Genomic DNA, 21691 nt, shown 5'->3' with positions numbered 1-21691 from the left:
CAAGGGAGCCCAGCCGGACTCAGGGAGGGCAAAACGCTGTTGTTCCACAGTTGATGATCACCAATACACACATATGTGGCCCCTTGATGGGCATTAACCCCGTGTAACATACACCCAACCATGACAAACCTGCCCACATAAAATTTAAAGTACTGGGACCAGTTAGTGGTCATTGCACTTGTGGTCATTAAATTTGACGACTCTGCCAACTGCAATGAGAGAACAGAAAAGCACACGGACTGTTTGAGAAGTCTAAGTGAATTAAACATTAAATAGTAAATGCTGTTTGTCCACACTGAGTGAAGAAATTGGAGGATATAAAACAAGTACTGTATTATTGCAATAAGAATAAACATTATGCATCCGGATGTGCCCAACTGTCTGAACTATGTACTGGGACCAACATTTGTGTTCTGACTACTCTTACAAGACCAACAAATGAGCCCCTCTCTTTCATTACAGAAGAGTTCTAGGAGATGTGTAACAGCAGCAAAATGTTCACATTAACCCTTTAATGTCTAGCTCTGCCATTTGGAGTATATTTTTAAGTCATTACACTATAACATAATTAAAAATCATGGAGGTAAATCTAAATTAGCCATTTCTACCTCTCAGTATAGGTTTGTCATACTAAAAGTGAGTAGATGTTAATTCATTACTTTTTCAAATTTTGATGGTTTTTGCTATGGAAGGATATCTTACTGATTAAGAATCAAAACAATTTATTCTAATTCCTTCCCCAAGGAAATGTAAAAATGCAAAGAAACTATTTTCTATGGCTTTTTTTCTCATTGTGGACATGAAAGGGTTAAGAACTCTTTTGTCACCATGCAGACACAAGGGCAAAGAGCAGTGCATCAAATGCACTGTACAAAGCACATTTGTACGGTCAGAGAGGGTATTTAAAGGCATACCTGCCAGAAACAATGCTATACGTGCCAAACAGCCAGGTCAGGAGGAGTGTGAATTGGAGTGATGCGGTGATCATATGTTATTCTGTAAGTCACTCGCACTAATTGCTTCATAACAATCCCAGATATGCATTTAGATTGCTACAACAAATGTAATTTAGTTTTACTATACTGTGGGTGTCATGCTTTGTTTGATTACAATAAAATTCTGATTTGCAGTCATTGCTAGACAATTTAAATCTTGTCACATGGTTCTGTAAATGACCAGTGAATCGTATCAGTCCAGGAGGAAGCACATGAGAGCAGAAACACTCGGTGTTATCTAAAGAAAATAAAATGTGTAAAATATGTAATATTGTAGCTGGCTAGTATGTAGATGAGGGTTATAGCAGTGGTAAAGTTGTCATTTTTCAGTGATCCTCAGAAAAATGAGTTTCTTATTTTTTTTTAATAGGTTAACTAACGTTAATTAACGGATTGACAGTATAGAAAATGGATGGATGGGTTGGACCAGTCTGGGTTAGACAGACTGTGCACAAATTAAGGGAAATTTAAGACTATAGTTATCCTTCTAATCAGTGGTCCATCAACAATAATCACTCCTGTCAGCATGATGTGCAACAGTATACAAGGTCACAAAGGAAGGCAGGATACTGCTAAGCAACTAAAGGCCATTACATTGGGAACAATCAGTCATTATGTCATTATGACTTTAATTCTTCAACAACTTTTAAAACCTTTAAGACATTTTACATTGTAACAAACCACAACAGACACTATCTTTTTACTCCGAAAAGTTTTAACAATGGGATCTCACTGTGATCACAGTTGATTTCTTGTTTTTTCCAAAACAGTTAACTTATTACTTATATAACTTATAATTTCAGAAAAACAACAGAAAACAACTGTGAAACTCCTTGTTTTTCTACCTTTTAACACCTCCATGCACTGTAAAGGCAGAAGAGGTACATAGGTGACGTTGAAAGATGTGTTTTAGGAGTTGTATTTAGTTTAGTAATATTCTCTATTATGTACAGTTTCTATTTGCTGCTACATAATTAGTAAAATGCAAGTTTCAAAAAGAAAAGACGGTTTTGTATTTTGAATGATTCAAATTTACGCTTCATGTGGGATATTATGATTAGAAATGGCAAGTTTTTTTTTAACAACACCACCACTTGATATGTGCAAATAAGTGTATTTGAAGGAGCCCATTTCGATCAAATTAGCACCATCTTGACTTCCAGCACTTCCTCTAGATAAAAGAAAGGATGTTATATGTGTAGCATAACAGAGGGTCAGGAAAAAAGCATTTCAAGGACAGGGAAATATCACTAATTAAAAAGGTCCTGATTTTAACTTCTTGTATTAAATGATACTGACTGTGACTCATTTTAACAACTTACTTAAATATGACAAAACGGCAAACTTCAGAAAGTTCTGTATCTTGTTTTGAAGATCAGAGCAATTATCAATGTTCAGGCCAACCAACACTTGTCAAATATCAGTGTCATCCACACGGAGATGAAGAAAACAACTGTGGACCAGGTCACTGAGGGACTCGGAGCTGAATGCAGAGGAGATTTGAAAGTTGCAGCACAGATGTCAAATCAAATGCTCTTTTGAATATCAAGCACTGATCAATCCCACTGCAATCAAGCACAGCCTCTTCTCAGGGTGACATTTTCTTTCACTCAACTTCTAACCTGAGTCCTCTGCCTTCCAATGCACGTCAGTGTTCAAGCTGTTTCAAGATGCCTTAAGCATGCACTTCTCCAGGGCTGGTATTACCATTAGTGAAGCTAAAATGAATAACGGAAAGACTTTAAATTCACCCAACCGAAGGGTGACTTTTGCAAACTAAAAATTATAATCGTTGTCTTCTGTATAAAGCATTAGCAAACTGATTAATGTCAGAATCAATCGAGTTATTTATTGCAACTCATAAATCCTTTGTAAAGTAGCCTGGAATTCAAACAAATCTAAGGGAGGTGTCCTGCAACTTCTTGTTCAAACAGATTCCTATCCGGCCTTGCCTGAGCAGAGCCAGTCACAACAGCTTATCTAATGTTGGGCATGTTTGATACGATAAGACCACTGAGTCCTGTTGCTCAGTTGCTACGTCACACGATAAGTTGCACTGATTGGTTGGAGGTCTGTTTAACTGTGTCCAGAGGCATTTGGGCTGCGTTTGCTGATAACGGCCTTTGGAAATTAAAAATGAAAATAGAATATCCATACTAATTTGCATTTGTCTGTCATTGCCAGGCTTTTCATAAAGAGCATTCCTGGGGAAAAAAAGGATGTTACTTAGCTAACTTCAATTTACAAAAGCAGCCCCTATAAATAAAATATTCTCACATAAAAATGCACCGAACCTTTGATTTTTAAAAAAAATGTTTATTCTCAAATTTGATTCTGCAAGGTCCAGTGCAGAGTCACACTCAAGCTCTTTGATTTTATTTAACAGGGTTAAAAACAGCTGAGATTCTTGAAATGATTTTGCCTGAAAACTCATTCTTATTCCAAACCAAAACTGTGAATGGTGAATTGGAAATTGCACCTATAATGGTTGAATCCTCTTTTAAAAAAGAATATTTGCAATTTATGAAAATCCTTACTTAATATTCTGAATTCAGCTACATGTGTTCACATGCACATTTTAGAAACTCACAAATAAATGCAGCTGTCTGATGGAACAAATCTCCCCCTGTTTGCACTTGAGCAGCAGTAGCAGCTGACTACTGGTCCCTAGTACATTTGAATATTTTCACAGCTGTCATTTATGTTAATTTTTGCCACCTTGTGTGCTGAGTCTTGCAGACCAGAGCCTACTTTTGTTCTCACTTCTGTACCTGTTGGCATAATGAATGTTAGAAAAAACTATTTGGCTAATTTGAGCTAATTTTTCTTTCTTGCCATTAAGACTGCATACGTTTCATGGAAACTGTAAGACATACTTGATCAGGCAGATTACAGAAAACCAAAATCCACATCCATATCCACAACATGTGCAGGGCTAATGACTGTTTACCCGTCCACAATGAGAGATGGTTTGTGTTTCCTAGGGTACACGAGGACGTGACTTTCTGGCTCTCTTTATCTGTCCACTGCCACTATAGATTAGCCCTGCTCAGCATGTCAGTGGCATTTTGCTGATCTAACCATCCTGTCGCCTCTCCCTCCCCTGCACAACACTCAACAACTCATAAACAGAAATTGACTTTGACTCCTGTAGGGAACACTGGAGGCACAGATGGCATTTAGCTTCAGATTCACTCTTGTCTAAATATTTCATCTCTCAACAAGCCAAATGTATCCTCTCCATTCTAATACATATATGATATGACACCAGCTCAGAGACATCTATTCTGTGTAAATACAATATAACTAAAATGAATATCCTTGTTGCTGTACAGTAAGTGTATAATGAATAATTGATAACTCCTAATCATAACTGCGAGGTAATACGATTTTTATTTCTATATTGTATTCCCCTTTCTGCAAAAACCTGCCAGCGGCCAAATGCAATGAAATGAAGATAAAATGCACAAATAAGAGTTTATAACTATGTTTATGTGTATTGTTGGTTTGAAGTAAATAGAAATTTAGGAGTTGGATACTTTTAAAAACATATTACATCAGCAGTCTAGGTTTAATCAAATAGTTTTTTTAATGCAAACATTGGTATCTGAAATAAAATTATAATATGAAAGTAGCTCTAAGGCAAATAAAAATTTATGAGAAACATAACATGAGTCTTAATTGCAGTTTGAAGGAGTGGTTTGTAGCTTGAACAAGCAGCCCAGATGCAAGAACAGGGGGCTGTGCTCACAGGACAAAAAGTAAGGAGGATAACACTGTGTCCTCCGACTGTATATGGCAGGCGGGATTATCTTCCTATGTACATACACCAGTTAACATTATCAGTATAACACATTTAGAGTAGAACTGCATTTTCCTCACAGAGAAGGAGCCTCTGGAGACCAGGACTCGTACTGAAGAGGACAGGCCTGCAGCATGTGAAGCAAACTGGGGTAGAGTGTTATTCTACCGACCTGTCAGTTCTTCCTCCCCCTTCATCCATCTGATGGAGGCCGCTGGCTTGCTGCCCATGGCAGTACAGGTGAACTCCGTCTCGTTCCCCTCGCTGACCACATCCTCCCGGCTCTCGATGATTGAGCTGCCTGGCGGGACTGACCCACAGCAACAGCAATAGTCAAAAAGACAAAGTGGCTTCACTCATGATCCCTTTTATTTCATGTCATAAAAACAACACAAATATTTATGTTGGGTGTGAATAACTGTTCCTAAGCATTACAAATTAATTTGCTTTGCCTAATATTAGAACACTATCTGTTCACTTTGTGTAGCTTTATTTATGAAAGGCATCAGTCAACCAGATAACTCAAAAAAGGCTGATCTTACTGTGGTCGAGGCATAGCTTATTTTACTATGATATAAAAGACAAAATCTTGGAATTCAGGGGATCACAAGTCTAATGGATTCAACATGATGATCTACTGTCAGATCGTTTTTTAAACACTTCATTCTGGATTTATTTGGACAGACGGATCACTGATCACATAAACCCATTGTCAGTCATGATTTCTTGTGGGTGAGCCAAAGCATTTGATTATACATTAAGACATTCAAGAATTCATCCTTCAGCATCACTTAGTTATGCATTATTTGGCATTTGTTTCTCAAAATGCAATTCAGGAGTCCCTGAAATGTATGCAATTCAGCCCTGTGGTCACACGGATGTAAAAACTGGATACGGAACAGTTCTCCATCATTTCTTGGATTAGTCATCACAGCAAACTTGAGCTGAACCTCACTTACTTGAAAGCAAAAAGTCACCGGGGTGCTTATTTCAAGAGCTCTCTTTGCATCGGTTGGTTCAGAAATACTGCAGCAAGGTTTCAATTGTACAACTGGAGTAATTACTTTAAAGTGCTTTTAATTCCTTTCAATCCCCCAGGATGTCTGCATGTATAATAAAGCTTAACTAGAATAATTTCTCTCTAAAGCATCAAAGTGTGGCACAGCTGACTCTCAATAGGGAATCGTTTGGAGCAGCCAAGTCAACATTCACCAGGATTCACAGAGTCAACACAGCTGCCAAACCAACACGGTCTGAGCCATCAATTTCAGCATCTGCTCGTTTTCGTTATGCTGTTGAGCACCACAAGAGCCTAATTGGCTGGCGTTTTGTTTCAGTTGCTAAAGATAACAGGATCAAAGATTACTATTATTTCATATTCACCATCTATAATCGAGCAAAATACAATAGAAGTGTGTATTTGAATTTCACACATGTATACCTACCCAGGACAGTGATGTCTGCGTAGGCTTCCTGAGGAGGATCTGTGTAGAGCTGGCACACGTAGCGCCCCTCATCGGCGAGTGACACATTGGACAGAGACACCCGGAGTTCGTTGTCAGAGAAATTCACCAGCTGGAACCGGCTGTCCTTGAGAGCTGAGGGGATAAAGAGTGCAGGGACACAAACATAAGACATGGGGTGAGAAGGAAGAGGAAAGGGGCGGGGGGGTGAGAGAGGATGTAGGAAGACGAAGGAGACACTAAGAGAAAATTAGACAGAGGAGGGGAGGGGGAGTGGAGGGCAAGTGCTGCCCTTTTGTGGGCTTTCTCCTTAATTGAGTAAAAGAAAAGTGAGTTTTAAAATGATTCCTACCAGTTGATTTATAAAGTACCTTTACAGTCCACGGAGCACTTGGAAAGAAAGGAAAGTGTGAAGAGTGCTCATGAAGACTCCTAACAAGCAAGGGAACTCTTAAAATGGTTTGAGGCTAGTCATGGATGGATGCTTCAAACTCACATATTCCGCTGAAAGGAGAGGCATTCAAACATACATAATGACTTGAATCACAGTGTAGAGGAAGAGAGACTTTGATGCCTGAACTGTAAATCAAAAGTAGCCTGGAATCTGTGTACTAATGCCTATATGGATTGGCTGAATTTTCTTTTAATGTCATCAAACTGGGTTAACCATCTCTCTCTGACTTTACTCACAGCTTTTCATTTGGGTCAGCGCTCATTCCTGAGCCCTCTTTTCCATGAACAGCCTCGGCTGATTTGATTGGGAGGCCTTTTGATGTTTTGACCTGCCTTCTTTATCAAGTCCTCTCTGCATCTGTCAAGTTAACAAACCCTATTCAGCCCTTGTTTAAAGCACATGGAGTTTATTATTCCCATCAGGCTCAACACTTAGCGTCATGATCATTACTCAAGGTCTCGGGGCAGTGTCAACATGAAACCTCATCCCCCAATATAATCGGAGAGCTCTTTGGAAGTCTCACCTCAAAGAGAAACAATGACGCTGAAGCACTTTGAGAGTCGAAGCACCTGCTAGGGAGGGAAACTCTTCACTTCTGAGATGCTGACAATTCTGTTTCAGTACTGTCTGATTGCTTCCACAAGAGCACAATGTCTACTGTTTATTATGATGTGTAAATTCTGTGGTCAAAATGTCTATTATTCTGATCAAATTTAATTAATCTTAAAAAACATTTTTTAAGTTAACCTTTTGATTTATAAAATAAGAAAACAGTGGACAATGATTTCTGAATATAGAAGGTTTCAACATCCAACTTTGATCCTTTCGGTTTCTTCAACCCCAAAGTTGGCAAATTTAAACTCAGGATAGAATGGGACTTTTTCAAATGCTTGAAGCTGAAGCCAGATTATCAATTCATTCCATGGAGCCAAGTTAAACAGTCAATGTATTTCTAAAACTTTCAACTGGCTGATTTTTGCTTCAACTAATTTTATAACTGCATCACTCACTGCACGACAGGTTTTGTATAACATAAACGTTTGAGACAAGCTGAAGAACAAAGTTGACATTTATTCAACCAAATAGGCAGACTTTTCCATCTGAAGACCAAAATCACTGTAATAGAGATGAAAAGGTGACCTGAATGATAATGTTTCCCTGTATCTGACTGATATGGCTTTTCATCAACTCTTAACTGATGAATTCGGAGCCCCAGTTATTGCACATCAACTATTTGTGTATTACATGCCATGGCCTTTTCTTTTTGATTTGAAGTAGGCCTGTCACAAAATTACAGCATTTCAATTGCAATCATTTGAGGTGATTGTGGTTATATCTGCATAATCATCACAATCGTTTTTTTTCCTGTAACAGAAATGTCATATTTCCACAATGTCTTCAGCTATTTAAGTTCACTGACTGATGTCAGAATTGTGGCTTTTTAATGATGTCATCTTGTTGTGTCCCTGTCCTCTGCTGTGGACATGTCAACATATGAGAAAATAGCTATAATTCACTGCAATTGGCTTCCTTATGTCTGACAAGCTGTGAATGCATAATGTCCATAGGATCTCCCTCAACAACATAGCAAACAGCAAACATGTTAGATGAGTTTTTTTACTCTGGAGCTTTTTCAGTGCGAACAATTACTTGCTGTGGCCAAAAACGTCATCGTGAACTTGATGAAAGTGAACAAAAAAGTAAAGTTTTTGAGCTGAAACTTGCTGTAAGGCTCCATAAAATCAAAGGGAGCTGCAGCTTCTAGAAATGATTGTCTTCAAGTTCATTTTCACATTTTCAGGTGATTCGTCATTACAAAAAATGATGATCATAACTGCTTTAAGAATTAAGACTGGGCTGCCTGAGACTTTAAACCTACAGGGGTTTGATAGAGAAAGGCAGCTTTTTTTGGCAGAGTATCACTTTACCATTAAGTAAAAGTAAAACATCTCAGCAGAAGAGATGCAGTGAATAAATAACAGTTCTCTATTGAATCACCATCCAAAGGGTTCCACCTTCTCTGATAAAGGCTCATTTTTCCCATTTCAAATGACAACTCTGCCAAATTGCATGTCATTTGGCATATATCTGGAAAAATAAATGCCTCATCCTAACAAAACTCACAAGGCTCTTACCTATGACATAATTCATCTCTATTTTCTGCAAAAGAAATTGGTTTATATAGCCTTCACTGATACTGTAAAGCTGTTATTATTCTGGTATATGTGTGTGTGTGTGTGTGTGTGTGTGTATCTGTTTCTGAGGTAGCCACTTTGTTTGTCACTGCTGTTCCTGCAGCTCCTGGTGTGCCTCTATGTCACTGCTGTTTACCTCCTTGTATACAAAGATCTGCCACTGTGTCAGCTGGCCTTGTTGACAGGTAACAATGCCACTGGCTGAGGGGGGTCCCTGCAGAACCGGCAGTCCTTTAGGAACTGAGCCTAGAATAACGCTGCCATGGGGTTTACCAGACCCCATTACCAGAAACACAAACACGCAGCAGTGAGCCAATAAAACTTAATCCGCCTGTCAGAAAGTCTGACATACATTCACATCTAATGGTAGATAAACAACAGTGTTTGTTTTCTGTTATTGTATTGACTTTGGCAGAGAAAATTGCATGTTTGCAGAAACACATGGAGCAGTTCGATAAAGAATGAAGATGAAAAGGTTGTCCTAACCTCCTAGCAAGATTTCCTTAACATTAATTATCACTATGATGTAACTACTGATTAGTCATTGCTGCTTTTCTTTCAGTTAATTTTTGTCTGAGTGTATGTTTGCAAGGTATAGAATGTAACATAATCTGTGTTGTACATCACACCATTCTTCTTTGAGGCAGCCTTTGGTATTTTGTACAAATATGACTAAGATGTGTACTCAAACTCCCCTGACGCAAGTGAGAGAATGGAACAAGCGTCTCGCTACCTACACTTATGAAATAACAGCTGGGATGCAGTATAGACTGAAATGAAAGGTGCGTCTCATTCACCTTGAAACTTGGCTCTGATCCATGATATAAACAAAGTGAAAATGCAGAGACAAAAACTAGGTTCAGACTTAAAGTAGCCCATATGCTCATGCATAGTCATAATGTTCAATATCCTAATCTAAGAGATTATCGTAAAATCGAACAGTGACAAGGACAGAAAAGTATTCCCATTATGGTAGCTCTGTGAATTATCTCTTATTAATCTTGCAGCAATCTGAGCTTAATGGATTGTGTAAAAGAGCCAGAGAGTCAAGGACAGATGGAATCATGTTTGCAGAGAAAATCTAACATAAAGCTGGAACTGATGTTGAAGTCATGTCTGATACCTTCACTGTAATTCCAAAACCAGTGGTTCCTTTTGTTCAGGACGCGCTGACAGTTGCAATACTCTTCTTGTGCAAGACAGTATTAACTAAAGTGGCAAAATACACACAAAGTGTAGATAAGACATGGAAAATGTTTTGGGAATTAGAGGGATACTATAATTGATCTAATTTTAAGCAGTACGAGAACGCAATGCTTAACCCTGATCGTCTGACAGATGTGAGTTGTTTGAAATATCAAAAACAGTTGAAAAGGCTCCTGAAATTTCAAGTTGAGAAACCATTAATGTTTGACTTTTTTGCTTAAAAAATGCAATAGTTTCTGATTCATTTTCCAGAGTCACCTAAAACAATTATGCAACTACCCATGTTGGCTCTACTTCCGTTTAGGTGATAAATGCTAAATTAGACATTTAGACATTTAGACACCATAACAACATTCTTTTGTTTGATTGTAGGACACTCTGTCATAAATAATAACATTGATTTCTTGTCATTGCAGTTGATGTTATTGCAGTATCACAACAGTGACTATTGTAAATTAAAGTACACTGCAAAATTCTCAGCAAACAGCTCTGTAAAAAGTATTATTTGTATATTTCTGCAGGGATTTCAGTGAACTAGGTATTTTTTTGTGATATTTAGTGGGTTCTTTTACAGTTTGAAATATCCCTCTTTAGGTGTAGATTGCTACTTTTTTTTAGGAATTGAATTGCTTCTGTAAAGGGGAGTGTAAAACAATGACGTAATGTTTAGTTTAGGAGGTAAACTTCTGAGGGAGTCTTGGACTAAGAGCCCTGACGAAGCTGTCCCTATACTTTCATTTACCTTTAGCCTCATTGTAAAAGTAGTAGTAAACGTTGCCAAAAGATGAAATAAACAAAAATAAAATAAAACGAAAATCGTGTTACATAATCACAGGTAAAAACTGCGAAAACAAACCATTTCTTGAAAAAAAAAAAAAGGAAAGATTTTTTTATCAAATTCATGAGTGATTCTTGGTATAAGGCAGAAATCAAACCCATGTAGGCAGCCAGAAATGAAGAAAATTGGATTGCCACTTATTCCATCCCCTTGTGGTGACGCACACAGTTCCTCTCAGGCTGTGACTCTGCATTTTAAAACTTCAGGAGATGTGGTTAACATTGTGTCTCGGGTACCAGCACTTACGTCGAACATCTCTGAAGTAGATGGTCTGTCTGTTGGGGTTGAGCAGTTGGATGACGGAATCGTCGTTGTTCTTCACTCTGCAGCTAATGGTGGCCGTTTCCCCCTCGATGACCGTCACGTTGTCAGTTGCCAGGTTCTGACTGTCAACTGCACAACACAAGCAGAAAATGCAGATGGGGCAAGTGATATTTCAAGTGGGAAGTAGACATTCTTGACTAGATATTCAAGAGTCTATTAAATATTTAGATTTCTTACAACAGATACTGCATGTCAACACATGCAGCAAAGATATGAAAGTAGGCTGTGTAGACTGTCTGTTTGCAGCCATGTCTAATCCTTTTAATATAAGAGCCATGTGCAGTGTTTGTCACTATTGATCTTCCCAGCTCAGAGTGGGCCCTGTGAGCCAGTGCCAGATGGGCTGTAAGCTCTGCTGCCCACGAAGATACAAAGTGAGGAGAGGGTAGGAAGAAAAAGAGACAAAGGACAAGTGTAAGAAAGTGGCAGGTAGTAGATATGGGTGGGGTGGAGGAGGTGAGAAAAAGAGGGGGAGTTAAACAGAGAACAAGAGAGAGGAGAGATAGATGAGCCAAGCTGGATGATGTTTATGGTTAAGCTTTATCAGAGCTCTCCATCTGAGGTTCCATGTGACCAGTGTGTGCTCAGTGTGTTCCGCGGTTCTGTTCTGTATCTCCTGGAATACAAGCATTTGAGTCACTCTGTACACTGGCATTGTTGCCTCTGACAGACTCTGGACCTTGTCATCGTAACTTACACCCCACTAAACCCCCAACACAAAGACGCCTGGCTTTGTTCCACCTGTCTTGACAGGGAAAGAAGGAGGGAATCAAAAGTCACCTTGTGCTATATTTATCTGGCAGGATCCAAAAAAACAGTGTAAAGAGAATACGTTTAATGCCTTGGATTCTCGCCAGTGGAGAAACAACACTCCCAGCTACAGCCTCCAAAAAAACATCAAAAGCACATTTGCATGCCTGGGTTGTCAGACACCTCTATTGCATTCTGACATTTACAAAGTGGAGGAGAAAAAAACCACCCAGCATTTTCAGATAGAGATAATGGGAATAGACAGCCAAACTAACATGATTCAAAATGAACTCTATGAATGCAGGAAAGCAATAAGAAATTAACCTCCTGTGGAGAAAAGCTCCTCAGACCTGTCTGATGCAATGAACAACCCATTTCATTCCACTCTGCCGTCAGGGCGCAGGTTCAGGACAAAAGGAGGGTAATAGGTAAAAAGAGACAGATTGTGTGAAAAGTACACAGTGCAGCCAATTAGAGGTTAACAGTAAGTCCACAATGGGCTTTAATGCACTTTATGTCTACTGCATTTTATTGTGCTAGAGATTAGTTAAAGAATGTTGAATTGTGAAAGAAGATGATGGTGCGTCACGCTCAGTGTGCTTCTGAACAGCCACCAGGGGCAGATAGAACACTAATTATTTTTGTAATTTTGTTTGCCTTTTTTTATGCTACTTTTTTTACATTTATTTTGAGACTCCACATTCTAATTTCTGTGAAAACAATTGTTGATATTGGTTGATAGGTTTGCTCCTTTTTTTACGAAAGGAAACAACTATGACTCAAAATTGATTAAAGTTATCGTTATTTGTTTTATTCAAACTGCTTTTGAGATTTAAGTTGCTAACTTGATTTAATAAGCGGCGTTTAATCTACTCAGTTTCTCATTTTAATTCACATTTGATCAGCTTTGACATTTTTATGATTGAAAGAAGTCTGAAAATAAAAACATGACAGATATAACATATATATAAATCATGTAAATTAGGAAAGATTCATTTAGAGCATATTTTTTGCTTCTGAATTTGCGTGTCTACAATATTTGTGCTTTGAATATTGATTAAGTTGAGAGCAAGACTGCGCTTATTGCACATGAGCCTTGTTTAAAACAGTAGTTTGACAAACTCAGACAGAAGCTTGTTTTACACATGCACTGCACTCATCAAAGTTTGTAGACATTTCTATGATGAGCTATGTACAAGAATATGTTCTGCTGATTAATGCTTTGTTTAAACAGTCAGCAATGCTGTAATAATTCCATGAGAATCTGTGGAAAGTGCCTTGAGATAATGTTGTTGTGATTTGGTGTTACATACTTGAAACTGAATCAAATTCAATATGTTGCTTTATTCTCTGTGATATTAGAGATGCATCCAAACACATTTGCATTGACTGTCCTCTTGTGCGTTTACCCAGGCCCTACTCTAGTGTGAGCATCTCCAGTTGTCAGAACTTATCCATGTGAATAAGCAGCTACAGCGAGTCCCGATTCTCCAGACCTTTTCTGGAGTCAGGTAGCGTTTTTCTACAGTATAGTTTGTTATAATAAGAATCCCTTTGCATGTGTGTCATTTTTTTTTTCTAATGGGCTACACTGATTTAACAACAGTTTCCATATTCCAGGGAATAATGATTGCACAACAAAGCTATATTAGGCCTTAATAACACCTTCCAAAGTCATATAATAACAACAAATAAGTAATTTTGCTGCGGACATGTGATTTGTTTGTGGAAAGATGATAATACGTTTGTTAACTGTAATGAAGCCACTAAATTACTCTAAGGTTTTGTAAATAAATCAAGTTACCATTGTTGTCTCTCGACTGTAGCTTCATAATTGATGTAAAATGTGTTAAATACTAAAATGGGGATAATTGAGTGCTTCATATAAAAATAATTCACAGTATATACATGTGTATATATTTATATTCTCTCATATTGCCTCCAAAAAGCAATATGCAGAGTTTTGATGTCTTTTTTAAAAAAATGTTATCACTGTAAGAGTAAAATATTTGGCAGTCAAAACAGCAACACAGTGCCGCCTCAAAGCAAGGTTACTCTGCTCCCAATCTGTTGGACTGAGAGAAAGGCAACGGAAAAGATAAATTCTCCATAAGGTTTAGCAGCCCCAAGCAAGGTTGGCCCCCCTCCAATATCCCAGCCTAGGCTCATCTCCAATTCAAAACACACATAAATGACGTTGCTGTGATTAGCAATCCCATCAAAGTGAAAACAGGCCACTTTGTGGAACATGGAGGGTTTTTGCAATTGAAGTAAACATTTTCAATTGCCTCGGCATCCTGGTCATGATTGGGTGCAAATGAGGAGAGGCAGTCATTAATTCTGGGTGGTGGGTGGGGATGGAGGGGGAGTGGGCAGAGGCATAGCACAGATGACTGGCTGATAAATTCACACTCATTCCAGCAGCTGTCTGGGAGAGTAAAGTGCCTGTATCTCTACACATGGCTGCCCTCCTGTTCCTGCATCACAACATAGTGAATGAAACAGAGGGAAATACAGACTTTCAAAAGTCTGTGTTCTCTCTCAAGGGACATACAATCTGGCATGAAATGCCGGACATTGAGGCTCAGCTCATCAGCCATACTCAAAATACAAAATGGCACCAGCCCCCTTCCAATTTTAACAAAAGTTGAAGAAATCAGGAAATATTAGAAGACCGGCTCCTACATCAGAAATTCAGATGGGCACCTTTTGAATTAAGTTGGCTCGCTCTTTGAACTTTTCTGTCTTGTTTTCACATCAAAAGACATGAAAGGGGCAGCAAAAAGCAGAACAGCCAGCCCTCTATTCCTCTCTCTCGAGTCACCACTGTCTGCAGCAGCAGTCGTGTCCTTTCAAGGAACAACCAGACCGTCATTAACAATAAAAGTTTCTTCCTCTCCTCTGATTCTGCCTTTTCTCCCTATATCCTTCTCAGTCATTAAATCTTGATCCTCATGATGAAATGCTGTTTTAAGTGTGCTCACAAGTAAGAATGGTATAATTAGCACCACACCATTTCTCCTACATGCTTTGCTTGGAAAGGTTTAAAAAATTCAATACCCTCTAATTATTAACTCATTATATTGTTGGTACACCACTACTATTGAAGAATGACGGTCATCCGGTCAAATTTTCAGAGTAAACTCAACATCACTTTCAAAGGTTATGTAGCCTCCTCAATGAATGTGTGGTCTGAGCTCTCAGACTACTTACTGTATACTTTCTCATATCCTAATAATGACCCTGATGATGTAAGGGGTGGAGTGAAGTCACGGCTCACTCCATCTCCTAAAATGATCCTCTTGAATTGAGATATAAATAATTGGAAGAAAAAGGGGAAGCTGTAGTATCTCTCTGTCTTATTTTGATCAAAGCGTGTCACAGACGACCTCTGGAAATTGTGTCCGCTTGTGAAATCAAGGCATAGTATGTCTCCTTTAATAATCCTTTTGAATGGTGTTTATTTCTCTTTCATAAGAGGGTTGTCAGCTAAGAACTTTTTCAGTAATTATCAGTGGATTAACATTTTTTTTGTAACCAAATTTGATTTGTTGTATAATTAAAGTTCTGTATTTTAAACCCAAATTCACCATCGGTATATACAATAAAGTTCTTGTGTGCTAGAATGAAAATACATTCAAAAGGAGTTGTTGTCTCAAATAGAGGGAGATCACAAAGTTCATACATGCAGATACAAGTGTGTTAAGTCGTAGTAATAATTGTGGCATTTAGCTTTAAAGATGTTATGACTTAATCACAGTAATCACACAACACACTTTTTGAAGCCAAACATGAGAGGAAGGAGGAAACAGACAGCCACTAACAAGTTTTCCAAAAAGGATAAATGTTCCAAATACGTCATCTAACAGTATATGAGAAAGTTATAAGTTAGCACTGTACTGGTTTGGTTAGCTGTAATGCTTTGCAATCAAGCTTTCTTCTCTCTCATACTATTTCTCTGATTTCAGAGGTGATGGTCAGGTTCAATTTTAGCCTTTCCAAAACCTATAACTTTCGGATTTTGGAATAACTTCATATTAGATCTACAGGGCTTAATCTAAAAAGTTTGCTTGAAAGAATGTAATGCAAGGGCACAGCTACACTCCTTTTTATAACCAGCAGAAAACCGTTTTACTCCACAGAACAGGGGAGTTCCTCATCTACCGCTGCCTTGATCCGTCAGTTTGTAAGTGTTATTGATTGACAAACAAATGAACTGTTAAAATACCCAAAAGGAACATGTTTGGGCAGGAACACCTGTGGTTTACAGGGTAAAATTGCTGTCTGAAAGCAAGGTCCTTTGTAATTTTATCACATCAAAATCTGTTGAAGTGTAAGTGTGTGTTTAGAATATTTTCTCTTCTTACCGTTCTATTCTATTTTGAAGCTCAAGCTAACTTTTGAAAGAAGATACAACTTCTCACACCCCCTGATTAGCAGATGGGAACGCCTTAATGCCAGGTATATTTAAACTGTCCTGCTGATTTGTTTTAAATTTGTAAAAACATATGAATTACATTTGTTATTTCCTGATGATGTAGTACCAGTGCTTCATTGAACTTTTACTCTGCTCAGCTATTTCATACCATATTTGTGCTCAACTGTTTTTTTTATTTTCATTTGTAGTGTTTCACCATTAACAATACAAGAGTCTTTTAAGAATAGGGCCAACAAGGACATTGGAAAACATGATGTTATCATGGATAAGGAGTTTAGCAGCAATCTAATTTATAACAGGAGTTACCACTGTAATTATTTACTCTTGGATAAAGGGACATCCGAGATGAGCCTCCATTCAATGGGCAGATACTATATAACTGATGTTTCTATTGTGACTAGTCCACAAAATAATAGAGATGGCATTATAGTTGTGATTTGATGAAACATTCTTGGCATGGAGGATAATGTTGGGTTAGTTTAGCTGGCTGGAAATGCTAACACTCAACGCAAACATATTGTTTAATCCATTCATTACACTTATGCTCTTTGGGTTTTGGAAAAGCAAAAGAAGATTGCTAAACTGTTCATTTTTACAGTATTGGATACTGAAAGGAAACCCAGTGGATTGAAGAGAAATTGACGGTTTGAAGAGGATTGAAGGCAGAAATCTGCCTTTACACATGGTGAAATGTTAATTTGAGAATTACATAAAAATAGTGAATCAGTATTGTGAATGTAAGGCTATTCCTACCCTCCTGAAAAGAAATATCAACACAACCAGTCATTCATGTAAATATGCACAGATGAACAGGAAACGATGGGCAGCCAATCAACAGAGACAGACGCACAGAGGCAAGCACTTCCAAATGAACAGCAGGTAGCAGAAAGAAAAAGTACCTGTCACGGCTTCAGCAGCTCCTGTTGCAGCGCAGGTGATGACGAGAGCAGAAGAAGAAAAAACAGACAAGTTGTGAGTAGAGAGGATGCAAGCAGAGAAAAAAAAATATCATAATTGCTGAAAAGGCTTGTTGATATTCATTAAATTCAAGTCTCACATTATATTTGCGTAATTTTATAACCAATTAAGAAAAATACAAAAGCCATCATAGTTAGCAAAGTAAGTGGGTGTGATCCCAACATAATGATGCCCTTCTTCTCCTGTCATGCATTTTCCTGCATGTTACATTAAATGGGGGAACAAAGAGAATGTGTGGACATTGTTTCTCCCTCTCATGGCCCTGATTGAGATTCCAGCCAGGCCCACTGTGGAGCAACCACTCTCTAGAGATGCTCCCTCTGGACCCACAGAGAGGAGAGCACCCATTCGGAACGGTGCCCACCCAAACTGGCATCTCTCAGGGCATGGGAGACTGGCATGTTCCCAAGTCCCTGCAGCATTGCTCAGGGCCTGTACCCTTGGGAGAGCTTCCATAATTCATTGTCTGCCATTCATAAGCAACCCCCTCCCAATGCACACAAACGCACACTTTCTCTACTGCCTTCTGCTACACATCTACATTTTTACATTTCACACACCATACTTTATTATATTGACATTTCACACAGACTTTGTGGCTTCTTTACTTTGGCTGTGAGAAGTAGGACCATCAGAGTTAGGTGCACAATATGTTGAAGTGACTGCTTGTCTCACTTGTCATTGTCGGTATAATAAGGGTGTAAGGTATGACACATGTCCTTGTTATGCTCCTTTGTGCATTTTCAATCATGTCAGCATCTCCCTCTGGACTAAAAAGTGTGAGTGACAAATCTCACACAATGGGGAACAAATTTTGAACGTGGTCCAGGAGCCTGCTGCGATATCTTGCTGACTGTATGCTCCGTTCCTTTAAAACTTCAGGTGTCAGTCAAAACTTTCTTATGATAATCTAACATAATAAAGCTTCCAGGTGTATTAAACTAAAAGGAAAGGTTGATAGTCAGACTTGAGCTTGAATGAGCACACCGTTGTCCCAGTCTAACCAGCCCCCAGGACAGCCCATAATGAGGCTTTTGAGCTGCTTTAATTGCCAGGTAATTATAATGTTGTAGCAACATTATGTAAATGACTCATTATCATTTTGTATGTGTAGTCTACCTGCCCTCATTTTATGTTACTCTGTCAGAAGTGTAACCCAGAAAAATGTATCATCTAGCTATCAGGACACCTCATTGTTTAATCTTGTCAACAGAGACCTATATCTAAACAAGGAGACTTGAAATAGAGTGTGGTGACACCTTCCCTAACCCCCCAGTATGATCCACTTCCTTCTGGTGGCCTCTGAAGAGGCTATAAATAGCACTGTTATGGCGGTGGTGGCGTTGTGCCGTGCCCCCCTTCTCTCCTCTGTACCTGCAGCACATTAGGTAGAAGTTATGAGGTGCCAGCTCGCCTGTGATTAGATGTCATGGCTGTCACTCTGCTTAGACAGGGCTGATAGACGGATTTCTGGGGAAACGTGTGTGACAGCATTTGTGAAAGTGCACCCATTGCACCAATCTGTCAATCACTGGGGATGAGAGCAGGCAGGCCAACCATCGCCCAAATGATGTCTGTCCTTGCCTCCTCACCTGATCTCCTTCTCATCCAGATTTCATCCTCCTGCTCCACACAATGAGGAACTTTATGTTCAGAAATGGAAAATCTCTCCATTGACAGTGAAGTCACATTACCTGCTGGAAATCGGCTCGTTGTGAGCATTTGAAAGGCCATCTTCTTGGCACTCAGTCATTTGTATTCAACCTATTGCCACGCCAATGATTCTATAACAATGTGCCGTATTTTTTTTTTTTCATTGCAGAGGCACACTGAGATCCAGGAGACAAGATATATGTGTGATAAGAGTAGCATATAGCCTCTTTTTCACTACGGCTCAGTAAAAGCAGTAGGGTAACACTAATGAGGCAGCATTTCTTCTCAGTACTAGACTGATGCCTTTGAATTAATGCTCTGCCTTTCAGGTAAAACATTCCCTTGCTTATTTGTGCATATGATCTGCAGTATGTTGCATGTCAGACTAGAGTGTGACTGCATAAGAGGACACAACAGAGTTGGACGTAGGAGTTCTGTGTTGTTCCTTATGGAGACACCCACACTGGTTACTGTCATAACTGTTTGTGTGTGGAGAAATGCAGTCTTACTGTGGATATCCGACTGTGTTTTCATTTAATTAGATGGGATCAGAGGTGCGTTTCAAACTTTTTCTCTTCAATCAGATGGAGACGTGAGCTCCTGCAGAGTGGACCCAATAAACATGGCAACTTTTGAGGTCAGTTCAGCTTCACAAAAGAAACTAAATCAAAGACTTTCAGCTTTCCCAGAGGAATAAAAAAGTCCAACACCTCATGGTAGTCTTTGTTGTCGGGCATAATCATTTTCAAATTCACATTAAACAATTTTCCCACACATTTGCTGAGAAAATGCCCATCAGAAGTCATAAATGTTCTATTTCAAAATATCAGTCTTCATGCCAATTTCAGCCTAGTAGAGAGCTCTACTAGGCTGAAATGATAACTAATGAATTATCAAGAGAAAATTAATCAGCATTTTAGTAATCGGGGTGTAATAGTTAACGAGGGATTATTCAATGTTCAGGTTAATTTGCTGAATGCTACATTTCCCTCTGTGTGTGTTTCCCAGGACTTTCTCAGTACTATTGACTGTTAAGAAGATACAGCATAACAACAAAAATAATCTAAACTATTAAAATATGTTGTAGGAACAAACTCAGAATATTTATGTTGTTTAACTTGCTTAGATTTTTTTCAAACTGCAGGCATATCACATTTGTTTTGTCAATCAGTCTTGTAGGGCAGATTGATCATGTGGTTATGTGCAGCTTATTAGATCTGATTTGCTCAGACATCTCCAACATAGCAGCATAAAGTGTGTTAATGAGGTGGCTGTTAATAACTACATTCCTACATTTGTGACTTGACTTTCTAACATTAGGTTCCTCTCAGCCTCGTCTGTACGTGTCTCATCGAAGTGTCAGCAGATGGTTGGTTTTAGCATCTGTCCAAGACTGTTGTTCTCTATAGCGCTCTAGTAGTAGCATTGTGGATTTCACTTCCATCATCTGGATTTGTAACTGTAGTTTTATTCAATGGTGAAAGTGGTTCAAAGACATCTTAAAATTGCCAACCTGTCTGTCAAAGTCTCAGTTCTATATGCATGTTAACATGCAGTGGTGGGGGATCAACATCACAACGAAATGTATTGGATGAGACTAGGGCACAAAGTCTCTTAGCATGCTGCAATCCCTAAAACTTAAATAGGAAGGACCGTATATAGAGTGATAGGAGTATTTACAATGGTATGTTGGAGTGTGAAACACTGGGCGTGTGAAGTGCAGGTACTAATATTGCACATAATATAAGTGTAAAGCAGTATGTACAGCGTGAAAATATTCACACAGTTGCCATGTATACGTGTGATATCAAGTCATAAAAAATAAAATAAGCACAATGCATATAAAATATGTACAGCTGACAAGTCTGACGGCTTGATTAAAAACTGTTCTGAAGTTGTGTGGTCCGTGCTGCCATGCCCCTGTGCCACTTGCCTGACAGTAACAAGAAGAACAGTTGGTGTGCAGGATGACTGCTGCCCTTGATGATGCTGTGTGCCTTTTCTAAGCATCGCTTGTGGTGTATATCCTGGATGGCAGAGAGAATTATGCCTATGATGTTCTGTGCCGATGCCACCACTCTCTGTAGTGTTTTGTGGCTGTACGCAGAGCAGCTCTCATGCCATACCATAACACAGCCTGTCAGCAGGCTCTGGATTGTGTTGCTGTAGAAGTTGGTGATGATGCCGGTATTCATGCCAAACCGCATCTGCATGCAGAGTCCAGAATAGGTCCTCTGCGATGTTCACTGTGAGGTATTTAAAGCTGTTGACCCTTTCGAGTATGGCACCGCTGTTGTAGGGAGCCTGGTGTCAACCCTCTTGCTCTCTAGATTTGTAATAATCACATTTCTTGTGTTTCTTTGCCTTCTAGCCTTTCTAAAAAGTGTCTCCATATGTCAAAAATGGATATGAACTGGCGATCTGATAAGTGCCTTACTCCAGTAATAGCAAAGAGAATATCGCTCAGTTTTGAGCCAAGAAAGAATAGATGGATAAGAGGTCACTTTGTACCAAAGAAAACTGTGCCATGCATTTTCTGACAAATAATTGACTGTCTTTACAAAATACTGATATACCACTTGAAATGAATCTGTA

General features: G+C 38.9%; 1 protein-coding gene across 3 annotated transcripts in view; it reads right to left on the bottom strand.

The window, feature by feature from the left end:
* LOC140314180 (cell adhesion molecule 1-like) overlaps window positions 1-21691 on the bottom strand; it is a 147280-nt gene that overhangs the window by 24658 nt on the left and 100931 nt on the right. For 2 of the 3 annotated variants that reach the window (XM_072392272.1, XM_072392271.1), the window contains exons 2-5: window positions 17365-17385; window positions 11200-11346; window positions 6243-6395; window positions 4970-5107 (exon numbers count right to left, since the gene is read on the bottom strand). In XM_072392272.1, coding sequence (XP_072248373.1) covers window positions 4970-5107; window positions 6243-6395; window positions 11200-11346; window positions 17365-17385 — 459 coding nt within the window. The remainder of the gene's footprint in view (window positions 1-4969; window positions 5108-6242; window positions 6396-11199; window positions 11347-17364; window positions 17386-21691) is intronic. The other variant, XM_072392273.1, reaches the window with a different exon arrangement.

This window comes from Leuresthes tenuis, unplaced genomic scaffold (genome assembly GCF_036924035.1).
Source record: "Leuresthes tenuis unplaced genomic scaffold, fLeuTen1.0.hap1 SCAF_9, whole genome shotgun sequence".
NCBI lineage: Eukaryota > Metazoa > Chordata > Actinopteri > Atheriniformes > Atherinopsidae > Leuresthes > Leuresthes tenuis.
The sequence above is the reverse complement of the archived record's forward strand: the minus strand, read 5'-3'. Positions and strand labels throughout refer to the sequence as shown.